This window comes from Panulirus ornatus, chromosome 58 (assembly GCF_036320965.1).
Source record: "Panulirus ornatus isolate Po-2019 chromosome 58, ASM3632096v1, whole genome shotgun sequence".
Classification (NCBI taxonomy): Eukaryota; Metazoa; Arthropoda; class Malacostraca; order Decapoda; family Palinuridae; genus Panulirus; species Panulirus ornatus.
The window spans coordinates 21,760,263-21,774,415 of NC_092281.1; the positions used below are offsets into that span (position 1 = coordinate 21,760,263).

Below are 14,153 nucleotides of genomic sequence, written 5' to 3' on the forward strand. Positions count from 1 at the left end.
CACACAGAGTAGTGTAATAAAAGTTAGAAGGCATACAGATTTTTCAAAGAGAATAACCTGTAAATTGTCATTTTGACTATGGAGGCACAAATGATGAAAGTTGTGCTCTTAAAGTGAAATACTTAAGTCTATTCTTATATGTAACTGTGGTACTGTTTTCATAAACTCTTCTTTGCAAATTGTTCCTTATGTAAACAATCCTGTTGAAAATGTAATTTGCTTCATTCGAAGTAAATCATTTGTCCACGAGTGAAATCAGATGAATCAAGTCTCGGGTAATTTGATTTGATCATTTTGAATAATTCTTGTAAATCGCCTCTTAACCTTCTCTTTTCAGAGCTGGATAGATTGAAGTTGTATAATCTCATCTCAAAGGATTTGTTTCTCAGTCAGGGAATCATCTTGGTTTCTTGACACTGTACTTTCTCCATTCTGTTTTTCTTTTTTTATTAGGGTGGCCAAAATTGAAGATGATACTGAAGATGTGGACTAACCAATGAATTGTAAAGAGTGAGGATGATTCCCTTGACTTAAATTCAAAGGCTCTGCCTATCAAATCAAGAATTTTGTTCACTCTTCTGTGCACTGCTTACTTCGTTTTAGATCACCAGAGATTATTACACCCAAGTCTTTTCTCTCATTTTACTTTTTGCAGTTCAGCAAAATTCATACTGTAGCTTGCCTTTTCGTTTTTTCTGTCATTATTTAAAACCTTGCAGTTATTGATATTGATATTCATTTGCTTCCTATGAGCCCAGTTCATCAGTATGTCTGTATCAGTTTGAAGCTGCAGATGCTCAAGTTCATTCATAAATTTATTACCCAGCTTTGTATCATCAGTGAATTTTGATATCTTGCAATGCAGCCCATTATCAGTGCCATTGATATGTATGAGAACAAGAACCAGCTCCAAGACTGAACCTTGTGGTACTCCACTTGTTACGTCTAACCATTTTGAGGCTTGACCATTGATCGCTGCTCTTTGTTCATGGCCAGTTAACTAATTTCTTACCCCTTGAAGTACAATCTTATCAATACCATGTGACTTGGTTTTTGCATGTAATCTTCTGAAGTGGAGTCTTACTGAAAGCTTTTTAGAAGTCTAGATAGATAGGGTGTTTTGGTCGAGGTGGTGTGCAAAGTGAGAGGGTTAGGGAAAATGATTTGGTAAACAGAGAAGAGGTAGTAAAAGCTTTGCGGAAGATGAAAGCCGGCAAGGCAGCAGGTTTGGATGGTATTGCAGTGGAATTTATTAAAAAAGGGGGTGACTGTATTGTTGACTGGTTGGTAAGGTTATTTAATGTATGTATGACTCATGGTGAGGTGCCTGAGGATTGGCGGAATGCGTGCATAGTGCCATTGTACAAAGGCAAAGGGGATAAGAGTGAGTGCTCAAATTACAGAGGTATAAGTTTGTTGAGTATTCCTGGTAAATTATATGGGAGGGTATTGATTGAGAGGGTGAAGGCATGTACAGAGCATCAGATTGGGGAAGAGCAGTGCGGTTTCAGAAGTGGTAGAGGATGTGTGGATCAGGTGTTTGCTTTGAAGAATGTATGTGAGAAATACTTAGAAAAGCAAATGGATTTGTATGTAGCATTTATGGATCTGGAGAAGGCATATGATAGAGTTGATAGAGATGCTCTGTGGAAGGTATTAAGAATATATGGTGTGGGAGGCAAGTTGTTAGAAGCAGTGAAAAGTTTTTATCGAGGATGTAAGGCATGTGTACGTGTAGGAAGAGAGGAAAGTGATTGGTTCTCAGTGAATGTAGGTTTGCGGCAGGGGTGTGTGATGTCTCCATGGTTGTTTAATTTGTTTATGGATGGGGTTGTTAGGGAGGTAAATGCAAGAGTCCTGGAAAGAGGGGCAAGTATGAAGTCTGTTGGGGATGAGAGAGCTTGGGAAGTGAGTCAGTTGTTGTTCGCTGATGATACAGCGCTGGTGGCTGATTCATGTGAGAAACTGCAGAAGCTGGTGACTGAGTTTGGTAAAGTGTGTGGAAGAAGAAAGTTAAGAGTAAATGTGAATAAGAGCAAGGTTATTAGGTACAGTAGGGTTGAGGGTCAAGTCAATTGGGAGGTGAGTTTGAATGGAGAAAAACTGGAGGAAGTGAAGTGTTTTAGATATCTGGGAGTGGATCTGTCAGCGGATGGAACCATGGAAGCGGAAGTGGATCATAGGGTGGGGGAGGGGGCGAAAATTTTGGGAGCCTTGAAAAATGTGTGGAAGTCGAGAACATTATCTCGGAAAGCAAAAATGGGTATGTTTGAAGGAATAGTGGTTCCAACAATGTTGTATGGTTGCGAGGCGTGGGCTATGGATAGAGTTGTGCGCAGGAGGATGGATGTGCTGGAAATGAGATGTTTGAGGACAATGTGTGGTGTGAGGTGGTTTGATCGAGTAAGTAACGTAAGGGTAAGAGAGATGTGTGGAAATAAAAAGAGCGTGGTTGAGAGAGCAGAAGAGGGTGTTTTGAAATGGTTTGGGCACATGGAGAGAATGAGTGAGGAAAGATTGACCAAGAGGATATATGTGTCGGAGGTGGAGGGAACGAGGAGAAGAGGGAGACCAAATTGGAGATGGAAAGATGGAGTGAAAAAGATTTTGTGTGATCGGGGCCTGAACATGCAGGAGGGTGAAAGGAGGGCAAGGAATAGAGTGAATTGGAGCGATGTGGTATACAGGGGTTGACGTGCTGTCAGTGGATTGAATCAAGGCATGTGAAGCGTCTGGGGTAAACCATGGAAAGCTGTGTAGGTATGTATATTTGCGTGTGTGGACGTGTGTATGTACATGTGTATGGGGGGGGGGTTGGGCCATTTCTTTCGTCTGTTTCCTTGCGCTACCTCGCAAACGCGGGAGACAGCGACAAAGTATAAAAAAAAAAAAAAAAAAAAAAAAAAGATAGATAACATCAACTGCTTTACGTTCATCATACATGTTGATTATATCATAAAAGAAATCGAGCAGATTTGTCAAACATGAGCATTTTTGTCGAAAACCATGTTGAGAATTGTTTATTAAGTGATGGTCCTCTAAATGGTTTACAGCACTATCTTGAATGATGGTTTCTATATATTTTCCAACTACAGCTGTTAAGCTAGTAGGATGATTTCCGGGCAGTGACTTATTACCCTTTTTGAATATCAGTGTTACATTGGCAGACTTCCATTCAAGGGCTTGACTATCTCAATTTTCACCTCTCGCATTTTTATGAGTTAAAATTTATCAGGGCCTGCAGTTTTATTTATTTTCTTGGTGTATTGCTGAAAGTATGTCCTTGGCTTTTATTTCAACTTATTCAAGAAGGAATTCCTCTGTTATCAGTAAATGATTTGGGACATGGATTGTGCCTTCGATTGTTAATACAGATGCAAAAAAAGTCATTTAAGATTTTTATGGCTTCGTTGTTTTGAACTAACTGCCTATTTTCCATAATTAATGGACCTCTTGACTGGGTAATGACTTTCTTGCTTCTAACATAACTGTAAAACTCCTAAGGGTTCCTTTTCCTATTTTCAGCAATTTACAATTCATACTGACATTTGTCATATAACCTAGTTTCTCTACACAAATTTACATAACTTACTCTATCATGCTGGTTATTGGAGTCTTTGAGTTTCTTACAAGCTACTGTGAAGACAACAGGCACTTTTTTATTCTACTTTTCCACCACCTTGGTTTTGTTTTAGAAATACACTGTCTTTAAGCATTGGTACTTATGTTCCCTCTGCTGCTTTGAAGGTTTTTCTGAAGCTTTTTCACACTATGTTCATGCTATTTTCATCGACTATATCATCTCAGGTTTGCTTTTTAGGAGCACTGTGAAGAGCATTGAAACTTGTAAGTTTAGATTTGGGTATTTTTTTGCAACTGTCGTTTTGACCTGCTGAAAGCGACCTCAAAAGTAATTTGCCGATCACTTGTACCAGCCTTTTCACTAACTTCAACATTATCAATGAGATCCTCATTTGTTGTGAGAACTAAATCTATTGTATTCTAATTATGAGTAGGTTTCTTGACGAATTGGATCAGGGTGCTATCAAATAGATTTTGATAGAGGCCATGCCTGGAGCTACTGGAAAGGGTTCCTCTCCATTTAGATCCCGGTATGTTAAAGTTTTGTTCTATGACAGAATCTTGCTCATTAAAAAATTTCTGCTAACTAGTTATAAAATCTTTTGTCTACTTCTGGTGTCTGTGTAGGGAGCCTATACGCTAGTCATATCATTATTTTTCTGCAAAAATAGTCAACATTCCCAGCAGCTGCAAAAGTTTTTTCTGTGGGATATAAATGAGCATTAAAAAAGAGCAGGACACCACTGCCTAATTTGTTTGTCCTATCCCTATTAAACAGAGTGGTCTCCTATGGTGAAGTTGTATCATCATTAATGGTCAAATAGGAGTGTGATCTCATTGAGAAAGGTTTCCCTCCAAAGGCATCCAACATTACTCTGCTATTGATTGTAGTGTAAGCTAGGCTCTAGGGTTGTGTGATTAAAGTTTAAAACTAGGCCCCAGGGTTATATGATTAAAGTATAGAGCAGTTATTTGATAAGTGACAAGTATTCATTTAGTTGTTTTATATATTGGTTGTATTAATCCAGTATGCCATATATGTGACATTTCATATCATTGTTTAGAAAATTATAAGCATCATTATTTTCTTTAAAGAAACACGTTTTCCGCTGCATGCCTTTTTACAAAATCTTTCATGACTTATGAAACTACTTGACTTCTTGTGTGATAAATCAATATGTAGATAAAAATTCTGTGTTAATTTTATGTATTTAGATTTTCAGAAAGCATTTGCTAAATCTGAGGTATTTCTTTTCATCTTCATGCTTTTCTACACTTATCACGTCAATATCTGAGATTCATGTCTCTGCCACTATCTCAAACAGCCTTTGAAGGACCCAGTGGTCTGTTGCTATTTGAATACCCTTGTATGAAAAGCAAGCATTACTTATAAATACAGTCATTGAAAAAGTATCATTACCTGTGAGTTTGATGGAATTTGAAATGAGCAATATTACTCCAACTGTTTTAGTATGGTTGGAACTTCTGATTTGTTCTATTTATGGTAATTATGAAATCCTGATTTGTTCTGTTTATGATAAATTATGGAATCCTTTTCCCCATGTAGTATTTGTGACTTTACCTATGAAATATCAAAAACTGGTTATATATTCAAATGGGATCAACAAATGTCTCTGCTTAGGAGATACTCATTTCAAGTATTTACACCATGCTTATGGCAGGGAAAAGAAATTTAGAAAGCTAAAGAGGAGTTGCCATTTACTGAATATTGTGTTTTTATGAAAGAAAACAATAGGAAAATTTCATAATTTTGCATGAGGAAACATTTGAACAGGTGCACAAAAATATACTAATTATCAGGACATTATTATAATGCCCATTAGGAAATTTATTAAACCGGTGCATATAAATTTTCCTTTGATTGCAAGATTTTGGTGCATGAATGACCATAAACATTTAAAAGATATGAATGTAAAGTTGGAATGTGTATGATTGAATGCAGAATAAGTGATGAGCAAAGGAGTTTTAGGAAAGGTCGGGGATGTGTGGATCAGATTTTTGTGATAAAGATGACCTTGGAAAAGCATTTAGTGAAAGGTAAGAAGTTGTATGCAGCTTTTATGGATTTGGAGAAAGCGTATGACAGAGTCGAGTGGAATGCATTGTGGGATTTATTTAGGTTATATAGTATAGGGGACACCTGTTGGATGGTGTAAAAGTCTTCTATAGAGGAACAAATGCATGTGTAAGAGTGGATGGAGAGCTGAGCAAAAGTTTTGGGATTCATGTAGGTGTAAGGCAGGGCTGTGTGAGTTCACTGTGGCTTTTTGATATATATATGGATGGAGTGATAAGAGAGATGAAAGCAGAACTTGGGAAAAGGAGTGCAGAGATGGAGTGTGGCGGTGAGGTATGGTGGCTAGTGGCAAGCCTGCTTTCAGATGATACTATGTTGTTTGCAGAGAGTGAAGAGGAGTTGCAGATGGTTGTATGCTTTATGATGTGTGTAAGTGTAGGATATCAAAGGTAAATGCAGGTAAAAGTAAAATGATGTTTGAAAGGAAGTGGAGTAAAGTATAGATTTTGTAAAACCACATAGAGTGAAAGAAGAAAGTATACTAAATTGTGCTGTGGATATGGGGGTATAAAGACTTGAGGAATTGAGGGAATTTGAATATCTTGGAGCTGTCTTAGGTAAGTGCGGTAATATGGAATGAGAGATAAGGAAGAGAGCAGTACAGGGTAGAAGAGTCATTGGGTCCTTTAATAGAATAATGAAGGGTAGAGGTGTAAGTATGCAGCCAAAGCATGGGCATGGACTGAGGCACAGCGGTCAGGAAATAAGAGGGTGTACGAGAGATGTGGTATGGCAAGGAATGCAAAGGAAGTGAATTGTGGAGTGGTAGAATGGGTGACCCAATACTTTGAGGTGGTTTGGGCATATAGGAAGAATGGAAGACAGGAAGATTACAAGGAGAGTGTTTGATAGTACAATGAAATGGGTTGGTGCGAGTGGAAACCACCTGTGACATGGGCAAATAGGGTGGAGGAATACCGGAGGAAGAGAAGCAGATGAAGAATTTGTGGAATAGTGTATGCAAGGGAGGCATGTAAGGACAGGGATAAGTCAAGACTCTCTTGCCTTGGCCGCCCCTTGATGGGAGCTCCTGGAGGGAATGGGCTTCATAGATAATAGATGATTGAATCTGACTTAAAGGTGATAACTCATAAAGAAAAGACGGGAGAAATAACATAACTGCATGAACTTCAATGTGAGAGATAATAGACAGAAGGAATATCAAAGTATCTGGTATTCTCCTTTAATGGAAGTTATCCCACCTCTCCAATTGTACTCAACAGGATAGATATATCTTGTATAGTATAGCACAATTTTATTTCTAAGTATGGAGAGCAGGCATACCAGTACATGATGTTTCAAAACATAAATTACAACAAACATAATGATACTTTTTGTTGGATATACATACTAGAAATAGAAATCGAAATAGATATAAAAGCAGATGTTTATTATTTATTAGTAAATAACAGAAAATAGGAATGAAAATATGAACCTCATTTTCTAAGTTATTGATGAAACAATTTGAAGTTAACTTGAAGACTGCATTATTGTTACTGCTGAATAAGCCCTGGACACAGTAAGACGTTGATGTCGAGAGGAACAGTATATGGAATAAAGATGTAGGAAAGCTAACAAGGGAAACGTACTTGTAATGCAAAGAATGAAGAATACAAAATTGTAAGTAAAGATTTGAAAGAGTCAGCGTATATACTTAAAAGTCTACAAACGAGGATCTCGGAAAATATGAAACAAAATGAACTCATAACTTACCTAAGATCTTACCATCGCCAGGTGTTAGATAAAAGCAGGCAGAAGAAAAAGACAAAAGAAAAATGATAGGTCTGAAAAAAGATATGATGGAAAAAGAGTGAGAATATGCTGTAAAAAGTGAAAAGGTTATGTTGTACAAAAAATATATTAGACTGTCTAACCATGTTGTTTGGTTATTGTAACATGAAAGTAAAACCGACAACCGTTATACAGCAGAGGATGTAAGATGATTTCACATTACTGTAACACTTATATGTCAAAGAAAGTGCTTTCTTGAGCAAAACTCCTGGGCTCTGAGAGTAACAGGTTATTTTGGAAGGGAGTAGAAAGATACATGAGGGAGATCTGCACCAAAAAGGAGATTGGGAGATTGTACATAGAAAATGTAGAGATAGCATGTTACAGAAAGGAAGTTTGTGAGAAGTGGGGAAACAACTAGAAAGATGAGAAGAGCAATGATGCATCCAAAGAACTAGATAGTCAGATTTAGTTAGAAAAGTGAATGTGATAGTGAAGGTGACTACAAGTTGAATGGGTTTGGAAAATGTGTATGAGAGCTTTGATTATTGGATGAAGTCATTGATTGTTCTGCAGTCTGAATGAAACAAAGAATTTTTTTTTTAAGGATTACTAAGGAACAGGTTTTCTTGGCAAAATTGGCAAGGTATGAGGTAGACTTTTAACTCTTTTTACACGGATTACTAATCCCCTTGGTAAAAATCATGATCGAACTGGTAAGGGCACATGATGCAAAGTTGATTTGCACTTAAGCAGATAATGAGGAAAGTACTAGTTTGGAAAAAGAATGATGTATCATTCATGGATTTACAAAAGACATGAGACTGATAAGGGAGGATTTTAGAGGTTGTGACTGTACATGTGATTGAAAGGAATTTTGGTGCTGCTTAGTTTTAGAGAAAATGATATTAGTGAGTAGTTTAAAATTAATGTATATACAGCTTTTTTCCAAGGTAATACATGGAAAAATTGTTAGCTGAGTTATGATACATTTCATAATGCTCTTCAAGTCTTGCTTTCATTTATTATTAGCGAAATCTAACACTATTACTGATAGTCTTGTATTTTCATTAAAATGAACTGAAAATTAATACACCTTCAAGGATCTGTTATGCCTACTGTATAATACTTTCATGTTTGAAATCACTTTCACATTTATTTGATACTACAAACAATCCTTGTTTAGGCTGTTTGTATATTTTCAATCAGTAGGTTTCTGTTTTATTCTAGATTGAGATTTGGCGTGTTGAGAACTTTGAACTAGAACCAGTGGATGAGGGCACATACGGTTTCTTCTTTGGTGGCGATTCGTATGTCTTGAAGTATACATATGAGATTGATGGAAATGTTGGGTATATCATTTACTTTTGGCAGGTAAGGCTTTTGGGTTCTTTGATGTGTTGTCTCAAGTGTATTGACCATTCGAAAAATCATTATTATGTAATTTACCATATGATAGCATATGTAAAGAAGAATTGCATTTATTTTGGATATAATGTGTCATTGGAATGTGATCATTCTGTATCAGTACCTGAAAGATGCTCCAATTTCTTGATATACACAGTGTTCTTGTAATATCACATTTGCTTTGTTAACCATTTCTTGATAATGCTACTTCTACATTTATTCCCTTTATGTTGTGATAACTGGGCTTACTCCCGTTAAGAAGATGCAGTATCTTTGCATCCTTGTGCTGTTCAAATTCTACCTGAATCACTACAAGCATTCTGATAGGCAGGAGTCAGGCAAACTGACTGGAATGGATTCAGATTAATGCAGGATAGGGGAGAAAGAATACTTCTCACGTATTCCCTGCGTGTCGCAGAAGGCGACTAAAAGGGGAGGGAGCGGGAGGCTGGAAATCCTCCCCTCTCGTTTTTTTTTAATTTTCCAAAAGAAAAGGAACAGAGAAGGGGGCCAGGTGAGGGATTCCCTCAAAGGCCCAGTCCTCTGTTCTTAACGCTACCTCGCTAATGCGGGAAATGGCGAATAGTTTGAAAAAAAAAAAAAAAATGTTAAAATATCATTTCTCTGGAAATCACATGTGAAATTTGGCTACCAAATTTGCCCTTCTCTTTTGTGGTCTACCTCTTCACCTTGGACTTGAATTATTTTTTAATTATTACACTTAATCACTGTCTCCCGCAAGGAAATAGACAATGAATGGCCCAACTCACCCACATACACATTTATATACATAAACACCCACACACGCACATATACATACATGTACACTTCAACGTATACATACACATACATACACAGACTTGTATACATGCACATATTCGTACTTGCTGCCTTCATCCATTCCCGTCACCACCCCACCACACATGAAATAGCATTCCCCCCATCCCCACCCAGCAAGATAGCACCAGGAAAAGACAAAAGAAGCCACATTCGTTCACACTCGGTCTCTAGCTGTCATGTGTAATGCACTGAAACCACAGCTCCCTATCCACATCCAGGCCCCACAAACCTTTCCATGGTTTATCCCAGACACTTCACATGCCCTGGTTCAGTCCATTGACAGCATGTCGACCCCAGCATACCACATTCTTCCAATTCACTCTATTCCTTGCATGCTTTTTATGTTGATAATATATTTAATATGGGTATATAGAAATGGGATATTATATACTTATTATTGATGTTGTATATTTATCACTTTGCATTTTTCTCAAATTTTAGGGTTGCTCAAGTAGTCAAGATGAGAAAGCTGCTTCAGCTATCCACACAGTTCGCCTTGACAATGAACTAAATGGCAAGGCTGTACAAGTGCGTGTCGTTCAGGGTTATGAGCCTGCTCACTTCCTCAGGGTTTTCAAGGGTAAGTGAAGTCTGAATGTGAATTATTGGAATGAAATAAGAGATATGTTTACCTTATTTTGATTTTATTTAGGTTTGATGTGGTAATAAAGTAAATTATCTAAGAAAGAAACAGTAGAATTAGCAGTTTGAAAAGATCTTTAAGGATGCAGATTTGGTAGAGTGACACTTTTTCCAAAGTTTAGGATTAGAGAACCTAGAAGAGGAAATACCCTGATATTTATGTGTTAATGACTATAGAAGGTAGCATGTAGGACACATAATAAGTGATGGATGTCTCAAATGTGATTGTTCTTTTTGTATTTAGAAAGCTCAGAAATCAGAACTGTGAAAAAATACTTAAGGATAATGGTTAAGGTGTTAACAGTAGAAAATGTTAAACATGCAAAAATTAGATGAAAAGCCTCATAGTGTTATGAGAAGTTTAGATGAGAAGGGTAAGTATTAAGGAGGCACATAAAGAAATATTTGGAGAAAACTTTATAGGTATATGTTCTATATTCAATGTTGAACATACCCAGTCCTTAATCACTTAATCTTTTCAGGTCGCATGGTTATTTTCCTTGGTGGAAAGGCTTCTGGCTTCAAGAATGTACATGACCATGACACATATGATGTTGATGGAACAAGACTTTTCCGGGTAAGAAATACAATGAGAGCAAAATGATAACCATATGGAACACCATATAGTTAGATTATGTGCAATTTCTTCACTGCTTCATTTTATAGATCAAAGTAGGACTGAAATTTGAATAACTTATCTTCAGAATGTCCCATATATTCTTCTTCAGACATTAAAGGGGAAGTGTAGAAGGTTTATCTCTAATTGACACTTAGGCTGTGACAGAAAAACAAGATTCATGAAATTTTCCAAAGGTAACAACCCTTTTTCAACTTGTGCAGTATGCCGTATTCCTCATAGTGCTTAAGATTCCTGAGGGTTTTCGATGAAGATCATTTGGATTGCATATTTGAAATTTCTTATTGTTTAATGTACACTACATTATATTTTTGGTTATGCTACAGGTACGTGGTACATGTGACTTTGATACCCGTGCTATCCAGATGCCTGAGAAGGCTGACTCCCTAAACTCAGATGATGCCTACATTCTGGAAACTCCAGGACAAACATACTTGTGGATTGGCAAGGTTTGAGTTCCTTAGTCTTCAATTTTCTCTTGAGGAGTGGATGACAAGTTGCTAAAGTGGACAGGTGTAATAGAAGCATTACAATAAAAAAGCATCTTAAAAGAATTAAAGAAATGAAATGAATGATTTGATAATTGATTTGATGATTAATATGCATAACTTTTATTTTATCTATTTATATTTATGATAGTGGTTAAATTGATGGAAACTACTATTGACGTTTGTGTAAATAAATTATGCATTTCCCTTTTCCATAGCCAGAGGTTGAACCATTACGTGACATTCATTTTTCATTTCATTTCCAGCTAGAAGTTTCAGTTTTCTAAATTATTTCTTACATTTTTCATTTTTTTTCTTTTTTCTTTTTTTTTTTTTTGTTTTGTCGCTGTCTCCCGCTTTTGCGAGGTAGCACAAGGAAACAGACGAAAGAAATGGCCCAACCCACCCCCATACACATGTATATACATACGTCCACACACGCAAATATACATACCTACACAGCTTTCCATGGTTGACCCCAGAGGCTTCACATGTCCTGATTCAATCCACTGACAGCACGTGGATCATAGGGTGGGGGAGGGGGCGAAAGTTCTGGGAGCCTTGAAGAATGTGTGGAAGTTGAGAACATTATCTCGGAAAGCAAAAATGGGTATGTTTGAAGGAATAGTGGTTCCAACAATGTTGTATGATTGCAAGGGGTGGGCTGTGGATAGAGTTGTGCGCAGGAGGATGGATGTGCTGGAAATGAGATGTTTGAGGACAATGTGTGGTGTGAGGTGGTTTGATCGAGTAAGTAACGTAAGGGTAAGAGAGATGTGTGGAAATAAAAAGAGCGTGGTTGAGAGAGCAGAAGAGGGTGTTTTGAAATGGTTTGGGCACATGGAGAGAATGAGTGAGGAAAGATTGACCAAGAGGATATATGTGTCGGAGGTGGATGGAACGAGGAGAAGTGGGAGACCAAATTGGAGGTGGAAAGATGGAGTGAAAAAGATTTTGTGTGATCGGGGCCTGAACATGCAGGAGGGTGAGAGGAGGGCAAGGAATAGAGTGAATTGGATCGATGTGGTATACCGGGGTTGACGTGCTGTCAGTGGATTGAATCAGGGCATGTGAAGCGTCTGGGGTAAACCATGGAAAGCTGTGTAGGTATGTATATTTGCGTGTGTGGACGTATGTATATACATGTGTATTGGGGGTGGGTTGGGCCATTTCTTTCGTCTGTTTCCTTGCACTACCTCGCAAACGCGGGAGACAGCGACAAAGCAAAAAAAAAAAAAAATATATATATATATATATATATATATATATATATATATATATATATATATATATATATATATATATATATAAAGGGGAAGAGTGGTTTGGGAATGTCTTGGGAGTAAAGTCAGGGGTTAGTGAGAGGACAAGAGCAAGGGAAGGAGTAGCAGTACTCCTGAAACAGGAGTTGTGGTAGTATGTGATAGAATATAAGAAAGTAAATTCTCGATTAATATGGGTAAAACTGAAAGTTGATGGAGAGAGATGGGTGATTATTGGTGCATATGCACCTGGGCATGAGAAGAAAGATCATGAGAGGCAAGTGTTTTGGGAGCAGCTGAATTGAGTGTGTTAGTGGTTTTGATGCACGAGGCCGGGTTATAGTGATGGGTGATTTGAATGCAAAGGTGAGTAATGTGGCAGTTGGGGGAATAATTGGTATACATTGGGTTCAGTGTTGTAAATGGAAATGGTGAAGAGCTTGTAGATTTATGTGCTGAAAAAGGACTGGTGATGGGGAATACCAGGTTTAAAAAGCGAGATATACATAAGTATACGTATGTAAGTAGGAGAGATGGCCAGAGAGCGTTATTGGATTACATGTTAATTGACAGGCGCGTGAAAGAGAGACTTTTGGATGTTAATGTGCTGAGAGGTGCAACTGGAGGGATGTCTGATCATTATCTTGTGGAGGCTAAGGTGAAGATTTGTATGGGTTTTCAGAAAAGAAGAGTGAATGTTGGGGTGAAGAGGGTGGTGAGAGTAAGTGAGCTTGGGAAGGAGACTTGTGTGAGGAAGTACCAGGAGAGACTGAGTACAGAATGGAAAAAGGTGAGAACAATGGAAGTAAGGGGAGTGGGGGAGGAATGGGATGTATTTAGGGAATCAGTGATGGATTGCGCAAAAGATGCTTGTGGCATGAGAAGAGTGGGAGGTGGGTTGATTAGAAAGGGTAGTGAGTGGTGGGATGAAGAAGTAAGATTATTAGTGAAAGAGAAGAGAGAGGCATTTGGACAATTTTTGCAGGGAAAAAATGAAATCGAGTGGGAGATGTATAAAAGAAAGAGACAGGAGGTCAAGAGAAAGGTGCAAGAGGTGAAAAAGAGGGCAAATGAGAGTTGGGGTGAGAGAGTATCATTAAATTTTAGGGAGAATAAAAAGATGTTCTGGAAGGAGGTAAATAAAGTGCGTAAGACAAGGGAGCAAATGGGAACTTCAGTGAAGGGCGCAAATGGGGAGGTGATAACAAGTAGTGGTGATGTGAGAAGGAGATGGAGTGAGTATTTTGAAGGTTTGTTGAATGTGTTTGATGATAGAGTGGCAGATGAAGGGTGTTTTGGTCGAGGTGGTGTGCAAAGTGAGAGGGTTAGGGAAAATGATTTGATAAACAGAGAAGAGGTAGTAAAAGCTTTGCAGAAGATGAAAGCCAGCAAGGCAGCAGGTTTGGATGGTATTGCAGTGGAATTTATTAAAAAAGGGGGTGACTGTATTATTGACTGGTTGGTAA

The 14,153-nt window shown here is 37.8% G+C and overlaps 1 protein-coding gene across 5 annotated transcripts in view; it reads left to right on the forward strand.

Annotated features, from left to right (window-relative positions):
• The window catches only part of Gel (Gelsolin), a 186,569-nt gene that overhangs the window by 134,025 nt on the left and 38,391 nt on the right, over positions 1–14,153 (forward strand). For all 5 annotated transcript variants that reach the window (XR_011716933.1, XM_071695548.1, XM_071695546.1 and 2 more), the window contains exons 12-15: positions 8,642–8,785; positions 10,100–10,238; positions 10,783–10,877; positions 11,264–11,386. Coding sequence is in view for 4 of the 5 variants with exons in the window: in XM_071695548.1 (XP_071551649.1) it covers positions 8,642–8,785; positions 10,100–10,238; positions 10,783–10,877; positions 11,264–11,386 (501 nt within the window). In the remaining variant the exon portion in view is untranslated. The remainder of the gene's footprint in view (positions 1–8,641; positions 8,786–10,099; positions 10,239–10,782; positions 10,878–11,263; positions 11,387–14,153) is intronic.